A 27,140-nucleotide genomic window follows, 5' to 3' on the forward strand; every position below is an offset into this window, starting at 1 on the left:
CTCAAATGATTCAGAGAGAGAGAGAGAGAGAGAGTAAGAGAGAGCGCAAATCTGGTAAAAAACGTAACAGTGGGGGAATCTGACTGAAAGGCATATGGGAGTTCTTCATACTATTTTATTCTTGTAACTCTGTAAGTCTGAAATTATTTAAAAATAAAAAGCTAAAAAGAAAAAAGATATGGGAAGGAAATAAACCAAAATGTTAATGCTGAAAAAAAAATCCAACTACTTATATCAATGAGTTAAATGGAGGCACTATCAAACCACCATTTCAGCACAGTAGAATGGCATCTGTCCTGTGGAGATGGGCTTCGCTGCATGAGATGTCACCCAGTATAGCCACAAAATGAAACCATCCCGAAGCTTGAATACCTGAGGCCTTGGAAGTAGACGTACTGCCAGCACACATGGTGTGTAAACCAGGACTTGTAAACTCAGATTCTCCCAGGGACCCAGCAGGTAGCACAAATGAGTGAAATGGAGCAAATTACATGATGGTGTTAGCTTACTAGGGCTGCCATAACAAATAACTGGGTGGCTTAAAGCAACCGACATTTATTATCTCAAAATTCTGGAGGCCAAAAGTCTAAAAAGAGGTGTGAGCAGGACTGCACTCCCTCCAAAGGCTCTAGGGCAAATCCTTGCCTCTTCTGCTTCTGGTGGTTCCAGGTGTTCCTTGGCTTGTGGCCACATCATTTTAATCTTTGCCTCTGTCTTGGCCTTCCCCTCTGCGTGTCTCATGTCTCCTCCTGCTTTTCTCTTATAAGGGCATTTGTCATTAGATTAGGACTCATCTGCATAAGCCAGAATGATCGCATCTTGAGATCCTTAATTACATCTGCAAAGGCCTTTCTCCAGACAAGGTCACCAGTCACAGCTTCTGGGTGAACACATCTTTTGATGGGGAGTGGGTACCATTCGACCCACTACACATGGATATCCAAAATACTTTCTTTACTCTTGACTGTACCACAGGAAACCAGGGGTTAAAACCAGTGATCAATAGCAATTGATACTCAGCCTCAGGTGTAAGAGAATGAGGTAGGCGTTGTGGCAGGGGCAGGGACTATGATACTTTCTGTCTCCATGGGCAGCCACTCCTCAGCATCAGCAGATTGGTCCCATGAAGGAATCCAGGTCTGTGTGCTCAGAACTTCCAGTTTGCCCAAGAAGTGAGAAATTCAGATTTTTGTGTGAAGTTCCCTCATTCTTAAATATTGGCAAGTAACCCAAACTTTTTTTTTAAATTTTGAGACAGAGTCTTGCACTGTTGCCTGGGCGGGAGTGCAGTAGTGCTATCTCAGCTCACTTCAACCTCTGCCTCCTGGGTTCATGTGATTCTCCTGCCTCAGCCTCCTGAGTAGCTGAGATTACAGGCACACACCACTATGCCTGGCTAATTTTTTGTATTTTTAGTAGAGATTGGGTTTCACTATGTTGGCCAGACTGGTCTCGAACTCCTGACCTCGTGATCCACCTACCTTGGCCTCCCAAAGTGCTGGGATTACAGGCTCAAACAATTTTTTATGTACCATTCAGTTAAACCTGTGGGCCAGCTAGGGTGCTCTGTCTCAGATTCTGGTTAGAAAACCCTGGGAAAAAGACATTCAACATGAATGGGCAGGTTATACCAAGTTCCATAGTTGGAAACTCTCTAGGACCCATACCTCTCCTTTCTTTGGTTGCTGCAGGTATATTTTATTTGATGGTGATGTGGATGCTCTATGGGTGGAAAACATGAATTCTGTGATGGATGACAACAAGTTGTTGACATTGGCCAATGGGGAACGCATCCGGCTCCAAGCACACTGTGCCCTGCTCTTTGAGGCAAGTAGTGATTAAAAGTAAATTTGAACATAAGTCTTTCTTGTAATTAAAAATGTAAATGTTTATTAAAATAGTAGTAAATATAGACGATTATTTAAAAACAAACAATACATAAGGGTTTATAATGAGTACAACTCTTTGTTCTTTACTCCTCTCATCCCTCTTTATCCCAGAGGTGACTACTTTTACTTTTTATGAATTGTTTCTTCTCATGATTACCCTACTGTCTATAAGTAACAGGCTTAGCATGATATTCTTCCTTTATACATTTTATAGTTTATACATTATCTGTCGACTGACTGCTACAAAAGTGAGAATTCATCTCTTATACCACTAACGTCAGAATAGTATATTGCTAAGTTGGTTAACAGTAGATAATGTTTACATTATAATGAAGATAGAAATATTTACTGAAGAACCAACTAATATACTGTGATTACATTTACTTTCTTTTAGAGCCATTTGCTTTGTCTGGAGTTTGTAATTGCCTTCCTTTTTTTTTTTTTTTTTCCCTCACACTATTTGCCTTTATCTTAACCTCATTTTTAAAAAACTTTCTATCATATCAAGTATTCTGTCGAGTCCCTTTATTTACTGGAGACTATTCTCCAAAGCCCTCTATCTCCTGCTTAGGATTTGGACTGCTTGTTTCATAGGTGTGGCCCTGGGACTTGCTTTCACTCTAACTTAGTATTAATGCCATTTCTAACTGTAAAATTGGTGGGTACATGGAATATTTGTACATATTACTATCTGATTAGCTGACTGAACTATATTTTTTTGTAGAGAGAGCTAGGTTTGTTAATATTATCTGCTTTAGCTGTGTACTTATGAAGTTTTATACTGCCTAATCTCAACTATGTTAAAAAAATAATAAAGAAAAAAGATTGACTGGGAAACACTTCAAAACAACATTTGTTTCTAAGTGGTGGGATTTGGATAACTTATTTTCTTCTTTATACTTTTCTATTTTTTGTCAGATATTCTACAACATATTTTCACATTAATTTTATTATAGAAAAACTAAAAAGATGTTACATCAGAAGTGTGTAATCTTCTCATCAAAATCCCAGGTGTTCAGTTAAAAACCTCATGAAAACTGTGTTCATTTTGGTATGATTTGGATTTCATGCAGTTGTAAAAACTTTCCATAAGAGAAGATCCTTAAACATCTAGTTTATCTTGTGTATAGCTGTAGCCATGATTGATTTTCTTTATTTCTCCAGGTTGGAGATTTACAGTATGCCTCCCCTGCAACTGTCTCTCGATGTGGAATGGTTTATGTGGATCCTAAAAACTTGAAATATAGACCTTACTGGGAAAAATGGGTTAATCAAATACCAAACAAGGTGAAGTTTTTTTCTAAAATGAACTTAAAGTTATCAGTATTGATGGCTAGTTGGATAACATAGTCCAGAGGGATGTTTGTAGTCGAAGGCGATGACCTTGTCCTTGACCTGCCTGTGTCCCTGAGCACAAATTAAGTGAAAACATGGCAGACACACTTATTTGGTTTCAGATAATTTATAGCCAGTGGGATAGGTAATGATTGGATTGGTTGGTCTAGACCAGAGGTTGACAGACTTTTTCTGTAAAGGGGTAGATAGTAAATATTTGAGACTTTGTGTGGGCAATATGATTTCTTTCACTACTCAACTCTGCTGTTGTGGCATGAAAACAGCCAGAAATTTGTACACGAATAGGCATGGCTGTGTACCAATAAACCTTTATTTACAAAACAGATGACAGGCCAGAAATGTGTTGTCTTAACAAAAGGCTTCTGTGAAAAGTGCAGAGATGGATGTGACAGTCATGTTCGGGTTGTGGCTCAACCACACCTAGGACACTATGACCACCTTCTCAAAGGAACACAGGTGGTCTGGGTGTGTCTCTAGGAGGGCTACTAGGTTGGAGGTGAATGGAAACCAGGACATAATTATGCCAGAGAAGAGAAGAACAAAGGAAGCATGATAGAACCATTTGAGGCACTGTCCTGTGGGAGACAGCTGTCTCAGGACCCGTGCAATCCCTGGTGGTGATTGGTGCCTTGATAGGGAGGGGGCCTTCGCTGCTTTACAGTCTGTGCTGGATGACTGTGGTCACTTGAACTCTAAGATGATCAGCCTCTTTCCTGTCAAGTGGGAACTGTTATCTTCCCTTCTTCCTCCCCAAGGGCATGGTAGACCCTGTGGCAGCGAAATGAAACACCTCATGATGAGATGAAAGCATATTGTAAAGGACAAATCTCTCTGCTAATATAGGGCATCATTATCCGGGTTTCCAGATGTATCATTCATCAGAAGATGTTGCTCAATCCTCTTTGGGCAAGAACAGCTTTCCACTAACTTCCATTTAAATAAACAAACCCTTGAAATGCTTTGGAATGCTGCTTTTTTACAGGTGGAACAATACAATTTGAATAGTCTCTTTGAGAAATATGTGCCCTATCTCGTGGATGTGATAGTGGAAGGGATAGTGGATGGAAGACAAACAGAGAAGCTGAAGACAATAGTTCCTCAGACAGACCTCAATATGGTAAGAAACGATCCCTGCTGTTAGCAAAAAGAAATTATTTCCTAAAGACAGGCTCACAGTAGGGTTTTAAGGGGAGTGAAGATGCCAGACAGGGTAAACAGTAGCATTGTTGGTCAGTGCCAAGGAGGGCGCCATGCTTGCTTTTGTGCAAGTCAAGATACTGGGTTCCATCTGTCGGAACCAACGTGATGGGTCATATGCTGCCATCGCTCTGGGACCTGGGATCCCAGGATTTATGACTGGAATGGACTCTGTGGGGGTGGACTGTGGGGGTGGACTATGTGAGCTGAACCAGATGTTTTCCTGTGAACCAGGTAACCCAGTTAGCCAAGATGTTGGATGCGTTACTAGAAGGAGAAATAGAAGACCTCGACCTGCTGGAGTGCTACTTCCTGGAGGCTCTATACTGCTCTCTGGGAGCCTCCCTGCTTGAGGATGGAAGGACGAAATTTGATGAATATATCAAACGCCTTGCTTCTTTGTCTACTGTTGACACAGAAGGAGTTTGGGCCAACCCTGGGGAACTGCCAGGTGGGAACCGAGTGTCGCCTGTTTCCCTGCTCTGAGTGCCTTTGGTTAAATTTCTAGAGGAAATGAACAAGCTTTCCCACATTTCTGTCTGTCTGAGTTTTCCAGGTTGTTTGCTTCTTTAGAGAAACATGCAATGGTCAGAGCACATGACGGAGACCCCAGAAGCAGTTCAAATGCATCGGCTGCTGTGGTAGAAGCCCAAGCCCTCTGGATGGTCTTTCTGGATGACAGTCAACTTCTCTTGCCTCAGCGTAGGCACTTGCTTCCTTTGCTCTTTAAACTTCTCACATTCTGCATGACTTTGAGTTTCTTCTCCTGTGGGCTTCCCTATCTGTTTTTTAATTTTTATTTTTAACCACCTCACTCCATTTCCACCATATAATTCATCTGCTGTATTCCTGACTATTTGCACAGTAGACAATCAAGAGTGGATTTGTAAATCGTTCATAGGAAATCATAAAATTAACATTTTATGTTTTTGCACAAAAATGTGCATCTTCAGTGAATCATCCATGATGAAAAAGATGCATTCTCCAAGGTCTACATGCAGTGCTAGGACTCTTCTTTCTCCATCTCTTATTGCTATTTGAGCATGGCTTGAAATATAGATGGCTTTTGAAGTTGTATTTTATACTCCTTACCTGGTGGTCTTTTTAAAGTTTAAAATGAAATGACCTCTGGTCTTTCTAATGGAGAGTCATGGAGCAAATCAAAGATGTTTTACAAGTCCCTGCTTTATTCGGTGGGAGTCTGAGTGCACTCTTCCAGAGCTGAAGTCTCCCTTGAGGGAGTGCTTTTCTGCTCCGCCGGCCACGCTGGCTGTGCGCTGCTGCCGTCTACAATTCCCTTACTCGGAGACGTTGTTGGCCTGCTTCCCTGGCTTGCCTCCCTCATTTGCCCTCATCTTGGGGGCCTGAATGGCCCGGTGGGCATCCCATTTCCTGACACCTGCTCACAACTCCAGCCCTCCAGGCCCTCGAGCACACCCTTGACGGTGACGTCTGGCACTGTCATGTCTGTGTCATGAATCCTGCTCTCCGCCTACTCTGCCTCTGTGACTCGGGCCACTGTGCTCCTGTTTGGCCTCATGGGGATGGCCACTCTGTTGCCCCAGTGTCTGCTGTCGCCTGAAGCACCCATACTTGCCCCTTCCCTGCATCCTCACTTCCTTGGCTGGTGGCCTTCACTTCAGTCACTCTTGCCTGAGACCCCCAAATGCCTTGCCTAATCGTCCTGTTGAATCCCTCTGAGAAAACCCCAAGTCTGTCTTCTCGGCCTCTCTAGGGGCTGACAGGGAGAAGACCATGCAGCCACAAAGACAGATGTCTCCATACATCCCAGTCCCCAGCTGGCACCCTCACTCCTGGCTCCAAAGGAGCGTTGGGCCTTTTCCCCACATCTCCACCCTGCCCCTCGCCTCTCTCTGCAGCTGATCTTTCTTCCTGCTTCCACAGGAACAGCAGCAGCTGTCTGATAGGAATCTCTCCTTCCAGCGGAAAAGCCCACAGCTCCCGTCTTCAGCTTTCTCCTTTTACAGTGGAAGAGGACAGCCCCACTCCACCTCAGCCAAGGCCAACCCAGCCCCTTCCTCCTTCTCAGGCTCCTCGTTCCATCTGAGTCTCTCTCTCTCATCTTCAGTCTCCCCCTCTCTACCATCCCGTCAGCTCTTAGACACGCTCAAGTAAAGCCTCGCATGGCCTGGGTGGAGGCGATGGTGATTACCCGGGCACCCGCAGCTTCCATCTCTCCCCTGCCCCGCCTGGGTTGCTGCCTTCCCGTGTTGTCCGCTGTTTCTGCACGTCTCCCGCTGCAGCACTTACGGCTCCATACTGAAATGGCCACTTCTTGCCTGCATCTGTCCCCCACCTGGCCCTCCAACAACTGCAAGGGTGGGGACCAGGGCTCTCTGCTTCGCTGTTGTATTCGCAGGGAAGTGTATGTCCAGTGAATGGGAAGCGTTAGTTGAAAATACTCAGAAAGTGCCTGACCAGTGCACAAGTCACATTAGTGACTGTCCCGTGAACAAGAAACATAAGCTCCAAATACTTGGTATGTGTCCAGTGATGAGTAGCGTTAGTTCAAGGTACTCGATATCTGTCCAGTAAAGGAGCAGCATTGAAGTACTCACTATGGCCTCCTTGCGGTACACGCAACATTAGTTCATTTCAAGCATGTGCCAGAACCGGTTTTACATTTCCATGTTTATGATTGAAGTGAAATCAACCATTATTTCCTGCAGGTCAACTTCCAACCTTGTATGACTTTCATTTTGATGACAAACGGAATCAGTGGGTCCCATGGAGTAAATTAGTTCCAGAGTATATTCATGCCCCCGAGAGGAAATTTATCGACATCCTGGGTAAGTCATAGTCAAATCCTTGTTCCTGGGTTTAGGAGTGTGTGATCCTCACTCTAGGAGGAGGCAGAGAAGATCCCTTGGCTTCTCTGGTACTCTGAGTCCCACGCAGAGAGCTGCTAGAGAAGAATTGAAGAGGGTGAGCCGTGGGCCCTCCTGGGCACAGAGGGTGACCCCTTTGGTATTTTTGTCAGCGGCTGGCTCTGAGTATCTTCCGTGGCTCTTTCCCCAGCAGGCCGATCCCCACAGGTGGATGAGATGCTGTTTCGCCTCCCCTTGCCTTTCCCTAGGCTCATCTTCAGTCCACAGAGCTGTCTGGGTGGGGACCAAACGGCAAGGAATGAGGCAGTGTTTTATAAAGGGCGCTCACTTGAAAAGCTGTGTGCCATGGGTGTTTATATACTGAGCCACATTTAGAATGCACCCCTCTGGCTATTTAGATAAAATATGGGCTGAATAATTTCACAAAGCATGTGTCTGACTTTGGTCCATTGAACTTGTAGAGTGGGACGTCCCTGTTTTCTCAGGAGTCCATCAGGATGAAAATATGCCAGTGCAGGAGGAAGCCGCACGTGATGCTGTGGTTTTACTGTCTCTTCAGAGGAAGGTGTTGGTCAGGAAGTTAAATCCCGTGGGGATCTGAGTGATGTCAGCAACAGAGAAGCTGAGTTTTTAATATCCTGAGTATAAGTCAGAATTGCATCTTAAAAACAGCTTGGGTGTTCTAAACCTGGACTGTGGTGAGGATCGCACTGCCGTAGAACTGTGCCAAAGTCAATAAATTATACACTTAAATGGGTGACTGTTTCTGAGGTCATGTCTTGGCCTTTGCTGCTGTTTTTCATGGGATCTGTGGGGTTCTAGGACAATTCCACGTTGCCCCCAGTGCTCACCCTACTGAAGCTACTGAGATGCCCCTGTTGTTAATATCTATTTTAGTTCACACAGTGGATACCACTCGGTCTACCTGGATATTGGAACAAATGGTTAAAATTAAGCAACCTGTTATTTTTGTTGGTGAATCTGGCACTTCTAAGACAGCCACTACCCAGAATTTCCTCAAAAATCTGAGTGAAGAAACTAACGTAAGTCATTATTCATATGAGTTATCTATTGCTGTGTAACAAATTACTCCAGCGCATAGCAGCTTCATACAACAAACACTGTGATCTCACAGTTTCCGTGGGTCAAGAATGTGGGAGTGGCTTACCTGAGGGCTTCTAGCTCAGGCTCTCATGGGATTGCAGTCAAGCTGTTGGCCAGGGCTGTAGACATCTGGAGGCCTGGCTAGAGCTGGAGGATCCTCATCTGAGATCCTCATCTGAGATGGCTGAAGGCTGGAGCTCAACATGGTAGCTGGCTTCCTCCAGAGTGAGTGCTTAATATAGGTGCCAAAGCAGATGCTATGATGTCTTTTATGACCTGGCCTTGGAAGTCACATACCCTCCCTTCTGCCCTAATCTATGGGGGAGACAGAATCCACCCTGTACACCCTGATACAGTGTGGGAGGGGCCTGCACCAGGGCGTGGACACCTGGAGGCGAGGAGGATCTGGGGCCCTCTTAGAGGCTGGCTGTCACATTATTTACCATCATTTTTGGGTTTCTAAAACTCTTCAAGTGTTTCCTTTCCTTCCTCCAGCCAGTTACATGTCCAATTTGTAGGAGGTCGGATATGTACGCAGCATGGAGTTTGAGGGGTGCACAGGTCAAGTGAAGTGAACAAGCTGTGAAGATCTGTTCTGTAGGGATTCGCAGGCAGTGGTAGGATAAACATGGAGATGTGCACAGGGAGCATGGCGGGGTTTACAGCCAGGGGGACCTACGGGTTTGTGGAGTCAGGCACTAGGATGACGCATTTGGGAGCCTCCGTCACAACACCCCTCCCCCAGGACTCTGCAACTGGTGCTCATCAACTGGTGCTCATCAGCCTGGCCAGGTGCACCTGAACGCAGTCGCTTTAGCAAGGCACACATTCAGCTTCAACACGTTCAGCTCGTGTGCACCTGCACTTTGGGTGCCCTACATGGAGAGGGTTATGGAAGGCAGAGGTTCGTTCTCAAAGTATGGTCCCCAGACTGGCCGCCTCAGCATCACTGGAAACTTGTTTAAAAGATCCCAGAGGCTGGGCGTGGTGGCTCATGCCTGTAATCCCAGCACTTTGGGAGGCTGAGGCAGGTGGATCACGAGGTCAGGAGATCAAGACCATCCTGGGTAACACACTGAAACCCTGTCTCTACTAAAAATGCAAAAAAATTAGCCAGGCATGGTGGCGGGCACCTGTAGTCCCAGCTACTCGGGAGGCTGAGGCAGGAGAATGGCCTTATTCTCCTGGGAGGCAGAGCTTGCAGTGAGCCAAGATCGCGCCACTGGACTCCAGCCTGGGTGACAGAGCGAGACTCCATCTCAAAAAAAAAAAAAAAAAAAAAGATCCCAGACCGCCAGGCATGGTGGTTTGTGCCTGGTAGTCCCAGCTACTCAAGAGGCTGATGAAGGATCACTGAGGCTGTGAATTCACGGCTGCAGTGAGCTATGATCGCACATCACTGCGCTCCAGCCTGGGCAACAGAGCAAGACCCTATCTCCTAAAAATAAAAAAAACAAAACACACCCTGATCTACCAAATTGGAAACTCTGGGAAATGGAGCCCAGCAAGGTGTGTGGCACATGCCCTGCAGGTGGAGCTGATGCATAATTAGTTAAGTGTGAGAACCACTACTCAAGGAGCTCTCGCCAGCCTAAGCATGGCAGGAGGGCTGAGGACACATGCATGAGCATCCAGGGGGCTTCCCTCACCCTTCCCACCAGCAGTTAGTCCCAAAGCCTGAACCACTTGTTCGTGCTCTCTTTGACCTGTTTCGATACAGCCAGCATGATAGTGATTTATGTTTGAATATTGTCATATTGAAAATACTGTTGGATATTGCATCTCATACGATGCAATTACTCTATGAAGTAGTCCAAAAAGATGTCATTACAATCATCTTACAAGTGAGAAGAACAAGGCTCTGAAAGGTTGAATGACTTTTTGGAAGTCGCCTTGCTAGAACTGTGCAGAAACAAGACCCTCAGTCTACTTTCTTCTATGTCACATTGTCCCCAAGGCTCACATGTGACAATTCGCTATTGACTCATACAATCTGCTGAAAGGAAAGAGGAACTCTTGCTTTAGCACTTAGAAAATAATGAAGCACAGACTCACACTGGGTTATTAAAAAGTTAGTTCAGAGGGATTTGCAAAATAGTTGCTAGCTTGTGTGCAAATGTTGACTGGTGTACCCTGAAGAAAAGGCTGACTTTTCACATCATCTCTTTCTGCTTCAGATTGTGTTAATGGTCAACTTCTCCTCCCGCACCACGTCCATGGATATCCAAAGAAATTTAGAAGCAAATGTGGAAAAGCGAACCAAAGATACTTACGGCCCGCCCATGGGAAAACGCCTGCTGGTGTTCATGGATGACATGAATATGCCAAGGGTAGTTAGACGCTCAAGCAGGTGGAGGGATGGGTCAAGACAGTGCTTGTGTTTGCATGGGTGTGTGTGTGTTAGAAGTGAGTATGAGAACGTTGATATTTACCTCTGTGCAATGTCTGCAGGGCGCAGGCTGCAGGGAGCCAGCCTAGGGCAGAATGTGCCTGGGATGCTGTTCTTACACAGAGGGACCTTGCCCTGACTGATCACGTTCCCTAGTTTCTTAGAGGAGGGAAGCAGGTAGCTGGCAGCCTTTGAACTAAATTCAGTATGTATTTGAGGAAGTAGTTTCTAAAGGAACTCTTCTTTAAATTAATAATACTGATGTTGGCTCCGTGTACATGGGAGGCATCAGGGCAGATACTTCCCAAGAATTCCGCTGGACTTTTTGAGGAAGAAAAACTTTGGCTGCCTTATGAGTATGTTTCTGGGGTCAGAGCCTGAGAAGTACAAAGTTTTCTTAGCATACTAGAATTAAAATTTACATTATTTCATAGAACCATTTTTTTTTTCTGAAAGTCTAATTCCAGAAGGACTGTATGCAAAGCCAGAATCCATCCATCCATCCATCCATCCATCCATCCATATGTTCATTCATCTATCAGTCTGTTCTTCCCTTCATCCATCCATGTGTCTGTTTTTTCATCCACCTATCTGTTATTTACCTACCTATCTGTTCATCCATCCAACCATCCATCTGTCCATTCACTCATATATTTATTAATCTATCCATCTATTCTTCTCTTTGCTTGTCTGTCTGTTTTTCCATCTAGCTGTCCATTTATCCATCTACCCGTCTGTTCATTCACCTGTCCATCCATCCATCCATCCATCCATCCATCCATCCATCCATCCATCTCCATCCATCCATCCATCCATCCATCCATCTATCCATCTGTCCATCCATCCGTCCATTCAATGGATGGGCCCATCTGTCTGTCATTATCAGTGTATGAATTAATTACCCAATGTCTTTGCTTATGTTAAATGAAGAAAGAGACAAATGCTTGGCTTAAGGCTTGATGCTTTGTAAGCCCCTGAGTTGAAACAGGTGAAACCAAGAGAAGCAGAAGTGTCGATGTGTGGACAGGCATATCACACCCCCGGGTGGGACTGCACTGTTGACTTCTTGTCTGTCCATCTGTCCATCCATCCATTTGTCCATTTGTCTGTCTGTCCATCCATCCACCCATCCATCCATCTATCCATCTGTTCATTAATTGAATTAACATATATTCATTCAGCCCTTCCTATGAGACTGGTGCTGTGTAGTCAACACCTATGCAGTTCCTGCCCTCATGAAGCTGTAGTATCATAAGGGAGACAAACTTCAAAAAACACAATCACAAATGGATATATACAGTTGCAACCTTTGAGAAGCCCTGTGAAACTGAAACCAAGGTGCCCTGGAGAGTGACGGGAGAAATGAGCTTGAGTTAGGATGGTCAGCCAAGACCTCTCTGACTCCCGCTTTGCGATACTACTATTCTCTTTTCTTTTTTATAAAAATCAAGGTGGATGAATACGGCACACAGCAGCCAATTGCCTTGCTGAAGCTGCTGTTGGAAAAAGGCTATTTATATGACCGTGGGAAGGAGCTGAACTGTAAAAGCATTCGAGACCTTGGCTTTATCGCTGCAATGGGAAAAGCCGGAGGAGGCCGCAATGAAGTTGACCCGAGATTTATTTCACTATTCAGTGTCTTCAACGTGCCGTTTCCTTCAGAGGAGTCTCTGCATTTAATTTATTCCTCCATCCTGAAAGGCCATACCTCGGTAACTTGATTTTAATTAGAAGTCTAAACCGGAAGACCTTGTGTTGGGAGGAAGCATACGCAGGGCTGACTTACCCATTAGGCACAGCGGGGTCAAAGCCTAGGGCCCTCAATACTTTCAAGGGCCTATGAAAATGTTTTAATTTCTTTCAAAATCAGAAGAAAAAAATCCTCTTTATACAATGTCATTATAAAATGTAATTGTAATGTGTTTTTATGGAGGAAGGGGTCCATGGAGGCAAAAGTGCCTTGGGCTTGTGGGAGTCCTGATGTGGCCCTGAGGTGCTCATGCCACAGTGAGTGACAGCAAAGAATCAACTAGCAGGCTGAGGCCCTGGAGTCAGTCCCCTTCTGCTCTGGGATCAGGTCCCTTGAACTCTCCTAACCTCGTTCTCATTTGGAGTGGGGAGATCATGACGGTCCCCACCTCACTGGGTTTTGGGAGGATGAAAGGAGAGAAAATGTGTGTAAAGGTTGCCTAGTGCACACTGCCTAGTGCATAGCAGCTACTCATTAGTTGCTAGTTACTGCTGTTATTATTATGGTTTAGTTGGCTCCTCCAAATGGAACCCATTCATTTAAACAACCATCTTCTGATCTGGCGTTTCCCTGCTAAAGTGGGGTCTGCACACTCGGAGGCTCCAGGGGCCCGGTGGGTAAGATAAAGGTGTGGAGTGGTCAGGCATGACCAGTAGGAACTGTGAGCACCTGGCCCATTCATGCCCTACCTGAAGGCATTTGCTTTCAAAACTGTGAGGTCTGTGCTAGTCAAAACTCCCGCTGAGGGCTGGTTGGGGGCTTTGGTTTCACATCATGTTGACTTGTTAGTGTGAAAATCTAGAGCAATACAAACAAATCAGGCCAGGTGCAGTGGCTCAGGCCTGTAATCCCAGCACTCTGGGAGGTTGAGGCAGGTGGATCATTTGAGGTCAGGAGTTCAAGACCAGCCTGGTCAACATGGCAGAACCCCATCTCTACTAAAAATACAAAAATTAGCTGGGTATGGTGGTGGGCACCTGTTGTCCCAGCTACTTGGGAGGATGAGGCAGGAGAATTGTTTGAACCTGGGAGGTGAAGGCTTCAGTGAGCCAAGATTGTGCCATTGCACTCCAGCATGGGCAACAGAGTCTCAATCTAAAATAAATAAATAAAATAATAAAAAAAAGTAAAAATAAAAAATAAGTAGTAAAATTCACATAATGGCTGGGCATGGTGGCTCACACCTGTATCCCAGCACTTTGGGAGGCTGAGGAGAGTGGATCACTTGATCCTAGCAGTTTGAGACTAGCCTGGGCAATGTGGTGAAACCCTGTCTCTACAAAAAATACTAAACAATTAGCCAAATATGGTGGTGTCCTGTAGTCCCAGCTACAAGGGAGGCTGAGATGGGAGGATCACTTGAGCCCAAGAGGTAGAGGCTGCAATAAGCCGTGATCATGCCACTGCACTCCAGCCTGGGAAACAGAGCAAGACCCTATCTCAAAAAAAATAATAATCACATAACACAAAATTAGTTATTATAGTCATTTTAAAGTATACAATTCAGTGGCATTTAGTCCATTCACAGTGTCGTGCAACCGTCAGTACCGTCTAACTCCAGAACATTTTCATCACCCCGGAAGGAAACCCCTACACATTAGCACTTACTCCCATCCCACCTCTCATTCCCAGGAACCATGAATCTACCTTTTGTCTCCATTGGAGTTTTCCATGTTGGGTATTTCATATAAATAGAGTCATAAAGCATGTGACTTTCTGTGCCTGGCTTGCTTCACTCCACATCATGTTCTCGAGGGTCATCCGTGCTGGAGTGTGTGTCTGTCAGTGCTTCATTCCTGGTTTGTTTTGTTTTGATTTTTTGAGACAGAGTCTCCCTCTGTCACCCAGGCTGGAGTGTAATGGCATGATCTCAGCTCACTGCAACCTCTGCCTCCTGGGTTCAAGAGATTCTCCTGCCTCAGCTTCCCAAGTAGCTGGGATTACAGGTGCACGCCACCATGCCCAGCTAATGTTTGTATTTTTAGTAGAGACAGGGTTTCACCATGTTGGTCAGGCTGGCCTTGAACTCCTGACTTCAGGTGATCTGCCCACCTTGGCCTCCCAAAGTGCTGGGATTACAGGCGTGAGCCACTGTGCCTAGTCAACTTCATTCCTTTCTATAGCTCAGTAATATTCCATTGTACGGTTCTGCCACATTTTGTTTATTCATCCATCTACTGAAGGACATTTGTCTGTTGGGGGGGGTGTCTTTGCATTTTTCAGACGTTTCATGAAAGCATTGTGGCTGTGAGTGGCAAGCTGACATTCTGCACGCTAGCACTTTACAAAATTATTGTGCAAGACCTACCTCCCACTCCGTCGAAGTTCCATTACATCTTCAACCTTCGAGATCTCTCACGGGTTTTTAATGGTCTTGTCCTCACTAACCCTGAGCGGTGAGTTTGGTTTATCTTACTAAAATATGCCCCACAGCTATGATGGTTTTCTTATTCTTTTAAGACAGAGGGCTTATCAATGGATTTGATGAATCATTGTATGAATTAATTACCCAATGTCTTTGCTTATGTTGAAGAGGAGAGACCAGTGCTTGGCTTAAGGCTTGATGCTTTGTAAGCCTTTGAATTGAAACAGGTAGAACCAAGAGAAGCAGAAGTGTGGACAGGCCTATCATACCCCTTGGGCAGGACTGTGTTGCTGACTTCTCGTTTTCAGTTCTGAAGTTGGAATTTGCCTGCCTGGAGCCTTTTGCTCACATAACTCAGTCGTTGCTGGTTGGTTATAGGATGTGTGTCTTTGTGAGAAGTAAACAGAGGACAGAAAGGATTTAAGTCATGGTATAAGGAAATTCCCCATTAAAACTAGGCTTGGCTGGGCGCGGTGGCTCAAGCCTGTAATCCCAGCACTTTGGGAGGCTGAGACGGGCGGATCACGAGGTCAGGAGATCGAGACCATCCTGGCTAACACAGTGAAACCCCGTCTCTACTAAAAAATATATTTAAAAAAACCAAACCAGCTGGGCATGGTGGCGGGCACCTGTAGTCCCAGCTACTCGGGAGGCTGAGGCAGGAGAATGGCATGAACCCGGGAGGCGGAGCTTGCAGTGAGCCGAGATCCGGCCACTGCACTCCAGTCTGGGCGACAGCGAGACTCCATCTCAAAAAAAAAAAAACAAAAAAAACTAGGCTTATACCTTCACATGAATATCTACTTTAGTCTCTGTGGATTTGCAAGCATAGTCCAGTTATGTGGATTCATATTATGAATCCAGAAGATACTGAAGAATGAGTTGAGAATTTTGCATGTATCCTGCTCTTTGGTGCCTTGAAACATGTAGAATGTCAGGGGCGGTCAGGAGAGGGCAGCTCCAGGTGTTTCAGGTGGAGTGACGGTTCTTTGCTAGAATGCAGGGAAAGTTCTAGAACTGAGGCCAGATGGAGTTGGCTCTTAGAAAAAGGAGGTGTCGGCCACTACTACTGTTCTTTCCTACAGTAAGATAAGCTATGGATGATGACTTGACTTTATTAGCTTCTGTTGGATTCTCTGGTTAGATTTCATTAACATGAGACTAGGCGGCAGGACTGGAGAAACGTTGGGCTTTTGTTGCGCCCTGTGTGTCTGTCTGAATGTCACAGCCGTCAGCCCTGGGATCCTGCAGGTGACTTCCTGGCTGACTTTTGTCCCTTCCATTCTGCAGATTCCAGACGGTGGCCCAGATGGTGAGAGTCTGGAGGAATGAATGTCTGAGAGTCTTCCACGACCGGCTGATCAGTGAAACAGACAAGCAGCTGGTCAGTACCTCCAGTGCACCAGCAAGTGCGAAACTCAGCCAGAAAATTCTTCTCAGGAAAATAAACAAGCGCCAAAAGTGTTTTTTATATAGGACACAAATTGCAGAAAAATAGGCACGAGAGGTCAATGGGGCAAAGGAGGGTGGGTTGGTTATTAAGCACCTTGCAGCAACTGAAAAAAAATAGAATGCAAATGATTTTAGATAATAATAGCGTATCCTCTGTTCCTAACAAGTTTTAGCCCATGTACTGTTGTTGAGTTTGGGTCCTTAAGTGGGCATCTGTTTCAAGGTACAACAGCACTTAGGTGATTTGGTTACGGAACATTTTAACGATGACGTGGAGGTGGTGATGAGGGATCCCATATTGTTTGGAGACTTCCGGATGGCTCTGCACGAGGGAGAACCACGCATTTATGAAGACATCCAGGACTACGAGGCGGCCAAGGCTCTGTTCCAGGTGGGGATGAGCCCCACCCTGTCCATGGGCTCGCTTTCTCCTGAGCATGGGCCAAGCAGGAGCTGAACATGGCGTGGGTGCTCAGGAGCCTAACACCTGTGGCTCTGTCTGAGGGCTTGAAATACGGACTTGTGTCTGGTCCGGTGGTTCCCATATCCAGCATGCTTGGGAGTGACGTTAGGAAATTGTTAAACAGACTCCTGGGCCCACCCCGTGAGATTTGCTGTGCTGGGTCCATGGAGGGTCCCCAATTCTGGTGCACAGCCAGGTTTGGGAACCACTTGTTTGACTCCCTGATATTCATTTCATTTAATTCATGAGATGAGCCTTGTTACCTGCTTTGGGTCGCTGCTGGCCAGTCAAAGCCCAGCAGATGGAAATCTTGATTGTGAAAGCTAGATTAATCTCCGAGACCCAAACAGTTTAATTATTTTCACTACTGCAGATGTTCAGAAAAATCTCTCTTCCATTCTTAATCTCCTCTGGACAAAAGGAGGGAGTCTGTCTCTTAAAATCCAGTGATCCTTTAAAACATTATTTATTTATTTATTTACTTAGAGACAGGGTCTCTCTCTGTCACCCAGGCCACAGTGCAGTGGTATGATCACGGCTCTCTGCAGCCTCAACCTCCTGGGCTCAAGTGATCTTCCTGCCTCAGCCTCCCAAGTAGCCGGGACTATGGGCACATATCACCGTGCCCAGCTAATGGTTTTGTTTTTATTTTTGTAGAGACAGAATCTTGCTCCATGGCCCAGGTTGGTCTCAAACTCCTGTGCTCAAGTTATCCTCCCTCCTCAGCCTCCCAAAGTGCTAGGATTACAGGCATGAGCCACCGTGCTGGGTTTTAAATTCTATTTTTTAAAAATTATTATACTTTAAGTTCTAGGGTACATGTGCACAACGTGCAGGTTTGTTACATATGTATACGTGTGCCATATTGGTGTGCTGCACCCATTAACTTGTCATTTACATTAGGTATATCTCCTAATGCTATACCTCCCCCCTACCCCCACCCCACAACAGGCCCCGGTGTGTGATGTTCCCCTTCCTGTGTCTCATTGTTCAGTTCCCACCTATGAGTGAGAACATGCAGTATTTGGTTTTCTGTTCTTGCAATAGTTTGCTGAGAATGATGGTTTCCAGCTTCATCTATGTCCCTACAAAGGACATGAACTCATCCTTTTTTATGGCTGCATAGTATTCCATGGTATATATGTGCCACATTTTTCTTAATCCAGTCTATCATTGATGGACATTTGGGTTGGTTCCAAGTCTTCGCTATTGTGAATAGTGCCGCAATAAACATACGTGTGTATGTGTCTTTATAGCAGCATGATTTATAATCCTTTGGGTATATGCCCAGTAATGGGATGGCTGGGTCAAATGGTATTAATAGTTCTAGATCCTTGAGGAATCGCCACACTGTCTTCCACAATGGCTGAACTAGTTTACAGTCCCACCAACAGTGTAAAAATGTTCCTATTTCTCCAAATCCTCTCCAGCACCTGTTGTTTCCTGACTTTTTAATGATGGCCATTCTAACTGGTGTGAGATGGTATCTCATTGTGGTTTTGATTGGCATTTCTCTGATGGTGAGTGATGATGGGCATTTTTTCATGTGTCTGTTGGCTGCATAAATGTCCTCTTTTGAGAAGTGTCTGTTCGTATACTTTGCTCACTTTGTGATGGGGTTGTTCGTTTTTTTCTTGTAAATTTGTTTGAGTTCTTTGTAGGTTCTGGATATTAGCCCTTTATCAGATGGATAGATTGTAAAATCTACCATGCTGGGTTTTAACTTTTTTTTTTTTTTTTAATGCAGGAAATTCTTGAAGAGTATAATGAAAGCAACACAAAAATGAACTTGGTTCTCTTCGACGACGCTCTGGAGCATTTAACCCGGGTGCACCGTATCATCCGCATGGACCGTGGCCACGCCCTGCTGGTCGGGGTCGGGGGCTCAGGGAAGCAGTCCCTTTCGAGGCTGGCTGCCTTCACAGCCGGCTGTGAGGTCAGTCCACGTACCCTCCCAGAAACAGGTTTATGATGCCAGTTTCTGCGTTTGGTAGTTCATGTACATATTGGAACAATCCACAGCAGATCATAACATGATGTTTTCATAGAGTGTAGAGATGGGTGTTTTGGTTTGTTTTATTGTTTCTTGTTTTTGGCTTGATATTACTATGTTTTAACTGAATAGCCAAAGCATCTAAGTACAGATGTTCTTTGGCTTAGGATGGAGTTACATCCTGATAAACTATTCATAAGTCAAAAATATTGTGAGTTGAAAATGCATTTAATATCCCAATAAACCCATCGTAAAGTTGAAAAATCCTAAGTGGAACCATCGAAGCCGGGGACCATCTGTATTGTCTTGTTTTTAGGATGGAGAATGTCAGATCAAGTTAGAAAGTCAGATACAAGCAAATCCTGTGAACGGTGATGTGTGTTCATATGGGGAGGGCTTGGCCCAAACCTCAGTGGACCCATCATATGGGGCTGGCAATTTGCTAGCTGCCATATCTGCACAGCCTGCACACACAGATCTGGGTTAATCTTAGAATCTTGTATTTTTAAACAGCTTTACTGAGATCGAATTCAAGACCATACAATCCACACATTCAAAGCATACAAGCCAGTGCTTGTTGGCACATTCACAGATCTGTGCAACCAGCACCACTGTCTACTTTAGAACACTTCTGTGGTGTCGGCCAGGCGCGGTGGCTCACACCTGTAATCCCAGCACTTTGGGAGGCTGAGGCAGGTGGGTCACTTGAGGTCAAGAGTTCGTGACCCTTGCCAACATGGTGAAATCCCATCTCTACTAAAATAAAAAATTATCCAGGCATGGTGGCACGCATCTGTAATCCCAGCTACTCAGAGGCTGAGGCAGGAGAATCACTTGAACCTGGGAGGCAGAGGTTGCAGTAAGCTGAGATTGTGCCATAGCACTCCAGCCTGGGAGACAGAGTGAGACTCTGTCAAAAAAAAAAAAAAAAAAAAAAAAGAACGTTTTGTGGTTTCAAAAAAAAGAAATCCCATGCCCTTTAGTGATCACTGCCCTAATCTCTGCACCCTCCCCTCATCAAGCCCTGAGCAACTAATGACTAATCTACTTTCTGTCTCTATAGGCTTCCTATTCTAGACTTTCACGTGAAAAGTGTGTGTGTGTATTTTGTGTCTGGCGTCTTTCTTTTAGCACAATGCTTTCAAAGTTCACGTTGTAGCACGCATCGGTATTTCATTTTTTTTGCCAATAGGAGTCGCTCATGTGGCTATGCCACGTTTCCTTTATCCACTGCTGGGCCTGTTTGTTGTTTCCACCTGTTGGCTTTTGTGGACAGTGCTGCTGTGAACTTCCATGCACAAGTTTCTATGTGGATGTGAGTTTGCATTGCTCTTGGGTACGCTCCTACGAGTGGAATTGCGGGGTCCTATGATAACTCTATGTTTAATCGTTTAAGGAACCTCCAGGGTGTGGCTGCACCATTTTCCATTCCTATCAGCAGCATCTGAAGGTTCCCATTTGTCCACACCGTTCTTAGAATCGTACAGGTACCTCCTTGCAGGTTGCACATGTAACTCATCCGCAAGAGGCCTCTCGAAGTGGAGCAGACACTGTGCATTGAGATGTAATTTGAAGAGAGTCATCTCCCTGATTCACCCTTTTCTCCCTGACCCTTGATTAGTTCTCTGATATCTGACTTCTTCCACTATTAGGGTCTTCCTTTATCCAAAATGCCTGTTTTTGCCTCTGGTTGCATGATACACATGCATGCTTATAATATTTTCAACTTACAATGGATTTATCAAGACGTAACCCCATCTTAAGCTGAAAAGTGTACACTAAAATGCAACTAGTACCTAACAGCGGCTGTCTTTAGGTGATGAAATTACAGACGATCTTTATTTTCTTTAGACATTTCTGCATTGCTTGAATTGTTGCAATGAGGATTATTCCATTTAGAGAGCAAGAAATGAATCCATAACAATACTGATTCTTACTGTGTGCAATGGACTGAAGTTTTGTCTCTGCCTGTTCTGGGTGTGTGGTACAGGACAGGATCTGTATTCAGCCTCAGCTCTTCTCAGACACTTGGCCACCCCTCACGTCTACCTCAGACCCCTTTGATAAGTCCACCTTTAGAGAAGATACTTCTTGCGAAAGGGTCATTTTCATGACCCTTCTCCTAGCAAGCAAGAGGTTTTTTCCCCCCCAAGATGGAGTTTCGCTCCATTGCCCAGGCTGGAATGCAATGATGCGATCTTGGCTCACTGCAATCTCTGCCTCCCCGGCCTCAAGCGATTCTCCAGCCTCAGCCTCCCGAGTAGCTGGAATTACAGGCACACGCCACCACGCCCGGCTAACTTTTGTATTTTTAGTAGAGACGGGGTTTCACCATGTTGGCCAGGCTGGTCTCTAACTCGTGACCTAAGAGGTATTCTTTCGCACAGACTTTCTTGTTTGTCTTCAGCCTGTTTTCTGGAATCAGATTTAACTCAGCATCATCGCCATTACCACAGAGAGTCTTAGGCAGTTCAGGCTGTTGTAACAAAGTGCAGTAGACTGGCTGGCTCATGGACAGCAGGCGTTCATTTCTCACCATTCTGGAGGCTGGGAATTCCAAGATCAGGGTTCCAGCATGGTCGGGCTCCAGAGAGGGCCCTCTCCTGGGTTGCAAATGTCTGGCTTCTCATGGCATCCTCACATGGATGAATGAGAGCAAGAAAAGTCTTTGGGATCCCTTTTATAAGGGCACTAATCCCATTCGTGAGGGCTCCACCCTCATCACCTAATCACCTGCTAAAAGCCCAGCTTCCAAATACCATCACATTGGGGGTTATGATTTCAACAAATGATTTTTTTTTTTTTTTTTTTTTTTTGTGGGGAGAACAAACATTCAGTCCATTGAACGGAGTAAGAATCACTATTGTGATGGACTCACTCATTTCTCTCCCTCTAAATGGAATAATACTCACTGCAACAATTCAAACAATAGAGAAATGTCTAAAGAAAATAAGGACTGGCCGGGCGCAGTGGCTCAAGCCTGTAATCCCAGCACTTTGGGAGGCCGAGATGGGCGGATCACGAGGTCAGGAGATCGAGACCATCCTGGCTAACACAGTGAAACCCCGTCTCTACTAAAAAATACAAAAAAAAAAAAAAAAACAACTAGCCGGACAAGGTGGCGGGCTCCTGTAGTCCCAGCTACTCGGGAGGCTGAGGCAGGAGAATGGCGTAAACCCGGGAGGCGGAGCTTGCAGTGAGCTGAGATCCAACCACTGCACTACAGCCTGGGCAACAGAGCAAGACTCCCTCTCAAAAAAAAAAAAAAAAGAAAAGAAAAGAAAAGAAGAACCATTTGTAATTTCATCACCTAAAGATCGCCACTGTTAGGCACCAGTAGCATTTTAGTGTATACTTTTACTTTTTAAAATTCTTTTTCTGTTATTTTAATTTTTGGTCTGGGAATCAACGGAATAATGTACACTTTTCAACTTACAATAGGGCTGTCTCAATAAACGCATCATAAGTTGAAAATATTATAAGCTGAAAATGCACTTCTGATTTATATATTCAGCTTACAATGGGTTTAATCTGGATGTGACTCCATCGTAAGTTGAGAAGTGTGCTGAAAGTATAGTACTTTTGTACCATGGCAAAGTCAAAAAATTCTCAGTTGAACCAGAGGAAGTCAGGGACCATATGTGCATTCATATACAAACATATTTCCTTCTTACCAGCAATGGGTTAATGTTATACATAACTTATGTAATTTTTCCCCACTGTATCACTGCCTCTTTTCAAGTCAATGAATATGTATTTACATTGTCTTTGGAAACATTGGACAGTATTCCATTGTTTGGATATGCCACACATAACCCATTTCCAATGGCGGGCATTTAGCTTTGTCCTTGTTTTCTTATTACAAACAGTACAGTGATTAACACCTTTGTTTGTATATCTTTGAATATAGGATCCTCATAGGATCACTTTCTTTAGAAACTGGTATATTGGCAGGTTAAAGGGTATATGTTCTTTTAAGGCTTTTGTTGCGTGGCACCAGATTTTGCACTGGAAAGGTTGGACCTAAACTCATGTGGAGCTTGCCTCCTTGGAGTGGAAAGGACCTGGGGATGCAGGACAGAAGGAAAGGAAAAAAGTGTCTTTATTAACAACCAATCACCCCACCGCAAAGGATTATGCTAATTTATGCAACTGGCAATGTCTATTTTCACATATTCTTGCCAATACTGGATATTGTCATTCTGATATTTGTTAAGATTATAGGTGGAAAATATTGCAGTTTAAATGACCCTTTCTCCAATTAATAGTGAAGTTTGAATATCCTTTTATACATTCATTGGACGTTTACCTTTTCTCTTTTGTGAGTTGCCTCTTTATATACTTATTGATTTGTGAGAACTCTTTATATAGGAGAGCAATCACAGCTCATTCAATGAATCCAGCTTCCAATATTTCACAAATATTGGCCTTTTGTTTGAGGTATTTGTAAAAAAGGGAAAAACTAATATGCTTGATCTACCTTTAAATCTGATGAAATACATAATTGAAATCATTCATTATTAAAATGTAACTGTTTTGCAATTGTTTTCCACAGTTTTCTGAAGGATAAGACATTTCCCACTAGAAAGGTTTTTTGTTTTGTTTTGTTTTGTTTTTTTTCCCTGTTGATTTGTCCAGGTAAATCTGAGGCATTTTCCCCTGAAGTAGCGCCTCGAGGAACAGCAGAGAGGATGCTGAGGGACAGAGATCTGGAGGAGGTTGAGAACACACAGGGCTGTGTCTGGGCCCTAGGAAGTGAGGAAGTGGAGAGGGTTGGGTAGCGGGGTCAGAACAGGTGTTCAGAGAGTAGTGCCAGGAGCTGCTGGGGAGGGGAGGCGGCTGCACTCGGGAGGGGTGAGGAAGGTTTGCAGGCGACAGGCAGAGCTGGAGACCAGAGTCTATTGGCCAGAAGGTCTCCTGGTTGCCGTGCGTGTGGGTGTGTGTGCACGCACGCGCGTGTGTGTGTGTGTGAGCTTGTGTTCTAGTGCATGCCAGGGTGCAAGTGAGTGTGTGGCTGAGTGTGACCGTGTGAGTGTGACTGTGTGTGACAGTGGGAGTGAAGCATGTGTATCAATGCATAGGGTTGAGGGAGGTAGGGAACAGAGAGAGCTCTCAGTTCCTGGAAATCTGACATGTTTCTGACAGTCACTGGTTGTAATGAAAGTTTTAATTTCTACTTCTGAGAGAAAAGAAACACTTGAGCCGAAAAAGCATGCTTTAAACTTATGTCCTTGTTCACATTGACGTCGATTTCGTGTGTACATTGATTTCCTGTCAAGAAGTTAAAGTGCCTGTTTGTTTCTCCCTGTGTGCATCTTCCCATGGGGTCTGATTTTCTGTAAACTGCAGTATATGGCTGGCGCTCACCTCAGGGTGCATTCTTCCCCACTTTCCTCTGTGGCTAGGCTCATGGGGCTTCCCCCTCCTGTTCCACGACAGGGAGTCCCTTCCAGACTCTTCTTTCCTGACCCACTTCCTCAAGTTTGGACAGACCCACGCCCTCTGCACTCTCCTCCAGCATCCCTGCCCCAGAGCCTGCAGGGAAGGGAGGCTGGTGATGGTGACGCCCGTGTGCTCCGTGTCTGTGTTACAGGTATTTGAGATCCTGCTGAGCCGAGGCTACTCGGAGAACAATTTCCGGGAAGACCTGAAGAGCCTCTATTTGAAACTCGGGATCGAGAACAAAGCGATGATCTTTCTGTTCACGGATGCCCATGTGGCCGAGGAAGGCTTCCTGGAGCTCATCAACAACATGCTGACCTCAGGTACAGCCAAGGCTGGTGCCCACTGTGGCCAGCTCCCTGCTCAGCTCTGAAGGGAGGTCGCTTTCTTCAGCAGTTACCACCTCCAGACTTTGTGGGCAGCCCTGTCCAGGTGTCCCTGTTCCTCCCTCACAGTGGGCCCCTGAGATAGGTCTCATTATCTTCCTTGGCTCCTCCTGTCCTGGAGTCTGCCAAGTGTGCCCCCTTCTCTCCGTCTGCGATGATGGCAGTGCCCTTGCAGTAAGAACAGGTGGTGTCTGGGCATCTGGCTGTGCCCCGGGCCGTGCTAAGTGTGCATCATGCATTCCTGTCTCCACAAAAACCTGATGAGAGGCCAAGTGTGGTGCCTCCCGCCTGTGATCCCAGCACTCTAGGAGGCCAAGGAGGGAGGATGGCTTGAGCCCAGGAGTTTGAGACCCTGTCTTTACAAAAGTATTTTTAAAAAGTTAGCCAGGCATGATGGCATGAGCCTGTAGCCCCAGCTACTCAGGAGGCTGAGGCAAGAAGATTGCTTGAGCCTGGGAGGTTGAGGCTGTGGTGAGCCATGATCATGTTATTGCACTCCAGCCTGGGCAACAGAGTGAGACCCTGTCTCCAAAAAACAAAACAAAACAAAAACAAAAACAACTGAAAAACAATCAAACCTATTAGGGAAGGCACATATCACAGCTGAGGAAACTGAGGCCCCTGTAGAGGGCTGAATGTAGAAGGCTGAATGGTGGCCCCCCGAAAGACACATCCTGGTCCTAAGCCCCTGGAACTTGTGAATAAGACCTTTGTAAGAAAAAGAGTCTTTGCAGATGTAATTAAATTAAAGGTCTTGAGATGCCTTCCTGGATTTAGGGTGGGTCCTAAACCCAGCGGCAGCTGTCCTTGTAAGAGAAGGCAGAGGGAGATTGAAGACACAGAGAACAAGGTCCCGTAAAGATTCCCACAAGCCACAGGATACCTGGAGCCACCGGAAGCCAGAGGAGGCAAAGAAGGATTTTTCCCCTGGAGCCTTTGGCAGGTTACCCTGAGACCTTGATTTCAGGCCTCCAGAACTGCAAGACAGTCGGTGTCTGTATTTCTTGTCTTAAGCCACTCGCTTTGTGGTAATTAGTCATGGCTGCCCCAGGAGGTGCCACCTACCTTATCCAAGGGCACCTTGCTGGGAAGGCACTGAGGTGGGACTTGAACACAGGACTTTTCACATCTTAGCCGCGCTCACAACCCCTTTACTGTGTTGTTATCTTGTCTGCCCTGGGGCCCTGCAAAGATCCCTGCTGACTTTGCCTGGCCTAATGGCTTCCAGGGACCTCTTTTCTTTCCCAGGGACCTATTTCATTGATTGCTTGTTTGTTTCAGGACCTGACCATATTCATTATTATATTGCCGTGTTATTCATTGAGCCCTAGCCTCCCAGCGTTTACTATAAAAAAAATCTCTAACATAACAGTGAGGCTGAACGAATTTTTTCTGTGAACATCTGCCGGCATGCCATCTGGATCCCTCCATTCACGTCTTACTGCACTTGCTTTGTCACACATGTAAACAGCTTTCCTTCCCTGTTTCCACCCATCTCATTTTTAGATGCTTTCAAAGTCAATTGCATGTCACTACTCTCCCCGCTAAATGCTTCTGTGTGGCACTATGTAGAGTTCAAGTTTTGTTTACTGTTTTCTTTTGATGTAAAAATTATGTACAGGGAAATGCACAACATTTTAAGTGTATATTTGCTGCATTTTGATCATTGCGTTTTAAGTCGCTTCCGTTTCAGTGGGTTGCCGGCTCCTTGAGAGGAGGGATTGTGTCATCCACCTGGATTTATTCCACAGTGTTTATTCCAGACGCTGGGTTTGGTAGGGAATAAGACGGTCATGACCTCTGCTCTCCTTGGAGCTTACATTTCAGCGTGTGAGTGGGCTGGTTAACGACAACAACAAATATACAAACAGATACAGCAATGGCAGGTTGTGGCAAGTGTCACGAGAACAAAGGGGAGGTGCTGTGAGAGAGTGTGGGCAGGAGCCATCTCAGGGCTGTTAGGGAAGACGTCACTGTAGACTTTTCAGCCGAGGCCTGAGAGGTGGTGTATGGTCACACTCCCTGTGGTCGCTGTAGCAAATTTCCCCAAACAGCACAGATTTATTACCTCAGGCGCCTGGGGGTCAGAAATCAGAAAAGGGTGTTAAGGGGTTAAAATCAGGGTGTTGGCAGGGCTGGTTCCTTCCAGAGCTTCCTGGGGAGACTTTGTTTCCCTGCGTCTTCCAACTGCTTCAGGCCACCCTATCGTGGCTCCTTGGCTTGCATCCCTCCAGTATCTGCTTCTGTCATCCTGATGCAAACTCAGCTGCTTCTCTCTTGTAAGGACCCCTGTGATTGTCTCCAGCCCACCTGGATAATCAAGAGCATTCGCCGCATCTCACCATCCTTGACTGCGTTACATCCGCAAAGTCCTTTTTGCAGGAAACATAAGGAAACCTGTTGGCAGGTTCCCGGACTTAGGATGCCATGGACACCTTTATGGAGCTGTTGTGCAGGGATCGGGATGGGGTGGAGGGGTCTATGACGTGGAACCTTGTGGGCCAT

At 45.4% G+C, this 27,140-nt stretch overlaps 1 protein-coding gene across 4 annotated transcripts in view; it reads left to right on the forward strand.

Moving 5' to 3' along the window:
• Positions 1–27,140, forward strand: part of DNAH10 (dynein axonemal heavy chain 10) — a 175,747-nt gene that overhangs the window by 103,371 nt on the left and 45,236 nt on the right. For 3 of the 4 annotated variants that reach the window (XM_031650880.1, XM_031650879.1, XM_031650882.1), the window contains exons 40-52: positions 1,692–1,827; positions 3,054–3,176; positions 4,228–4,362; positions 4,677–4,893; positions 7,133–7,252; positions 8,189–8,334; positions 10,573–10,725; positions 12,236–12,496; positions 14,758–14,930; positions 16,190–16,283; positions 16,575–16,742; positions 18,562–18,750; positions 24,401–24,572. In XM_031650880.1, the coding sequence (XP_031506740.1) occupies positions 1,692–1,827; positions 3,054–3,176; positions 4,228–4,362; positions 4,677–4,893; positions 7,133–7,252; positions 8,189–8,334; positions 10,573–10,725; positions 12,236–12,496; positions 14,758–14,930; positions 16,190–16,283; positions 16,575–16,742; positions 18,562–18,750; positions 24,401–24,572 (2,087 nt within the window). The remainder of the gene's footprint in view (positions 1–1,691; positions 1,828–3,053; positions 3,177–4,227; positions 4,363–4,676; positions 4,894–7,132; positions 7,253–8,188; positions 8,335–10,572; positions 10,726–12,235; positions 12,497–14,757; positions 14,931–16,189; positions 16,284–16,574; positions 16,743–18,561; positions 18,751–24,400; positions 24,573–27,140) is intronic. The other variant, XM_031650881.1, reaches the window with a different exon arrangement.

The sequence above is a fragment of the Papio anubis genome, chromosome 9 (assembly GCF_008728515.1).
Source record: "Papio anubis isolate 15944 chromosome 9, Panubis1.0, whole genome shotgun sequence".
NCBI lineage: Eukaryota > Metazoa > Chordata > Mammalia > Primates > Cercopithecidae > Papio > Papio anubis.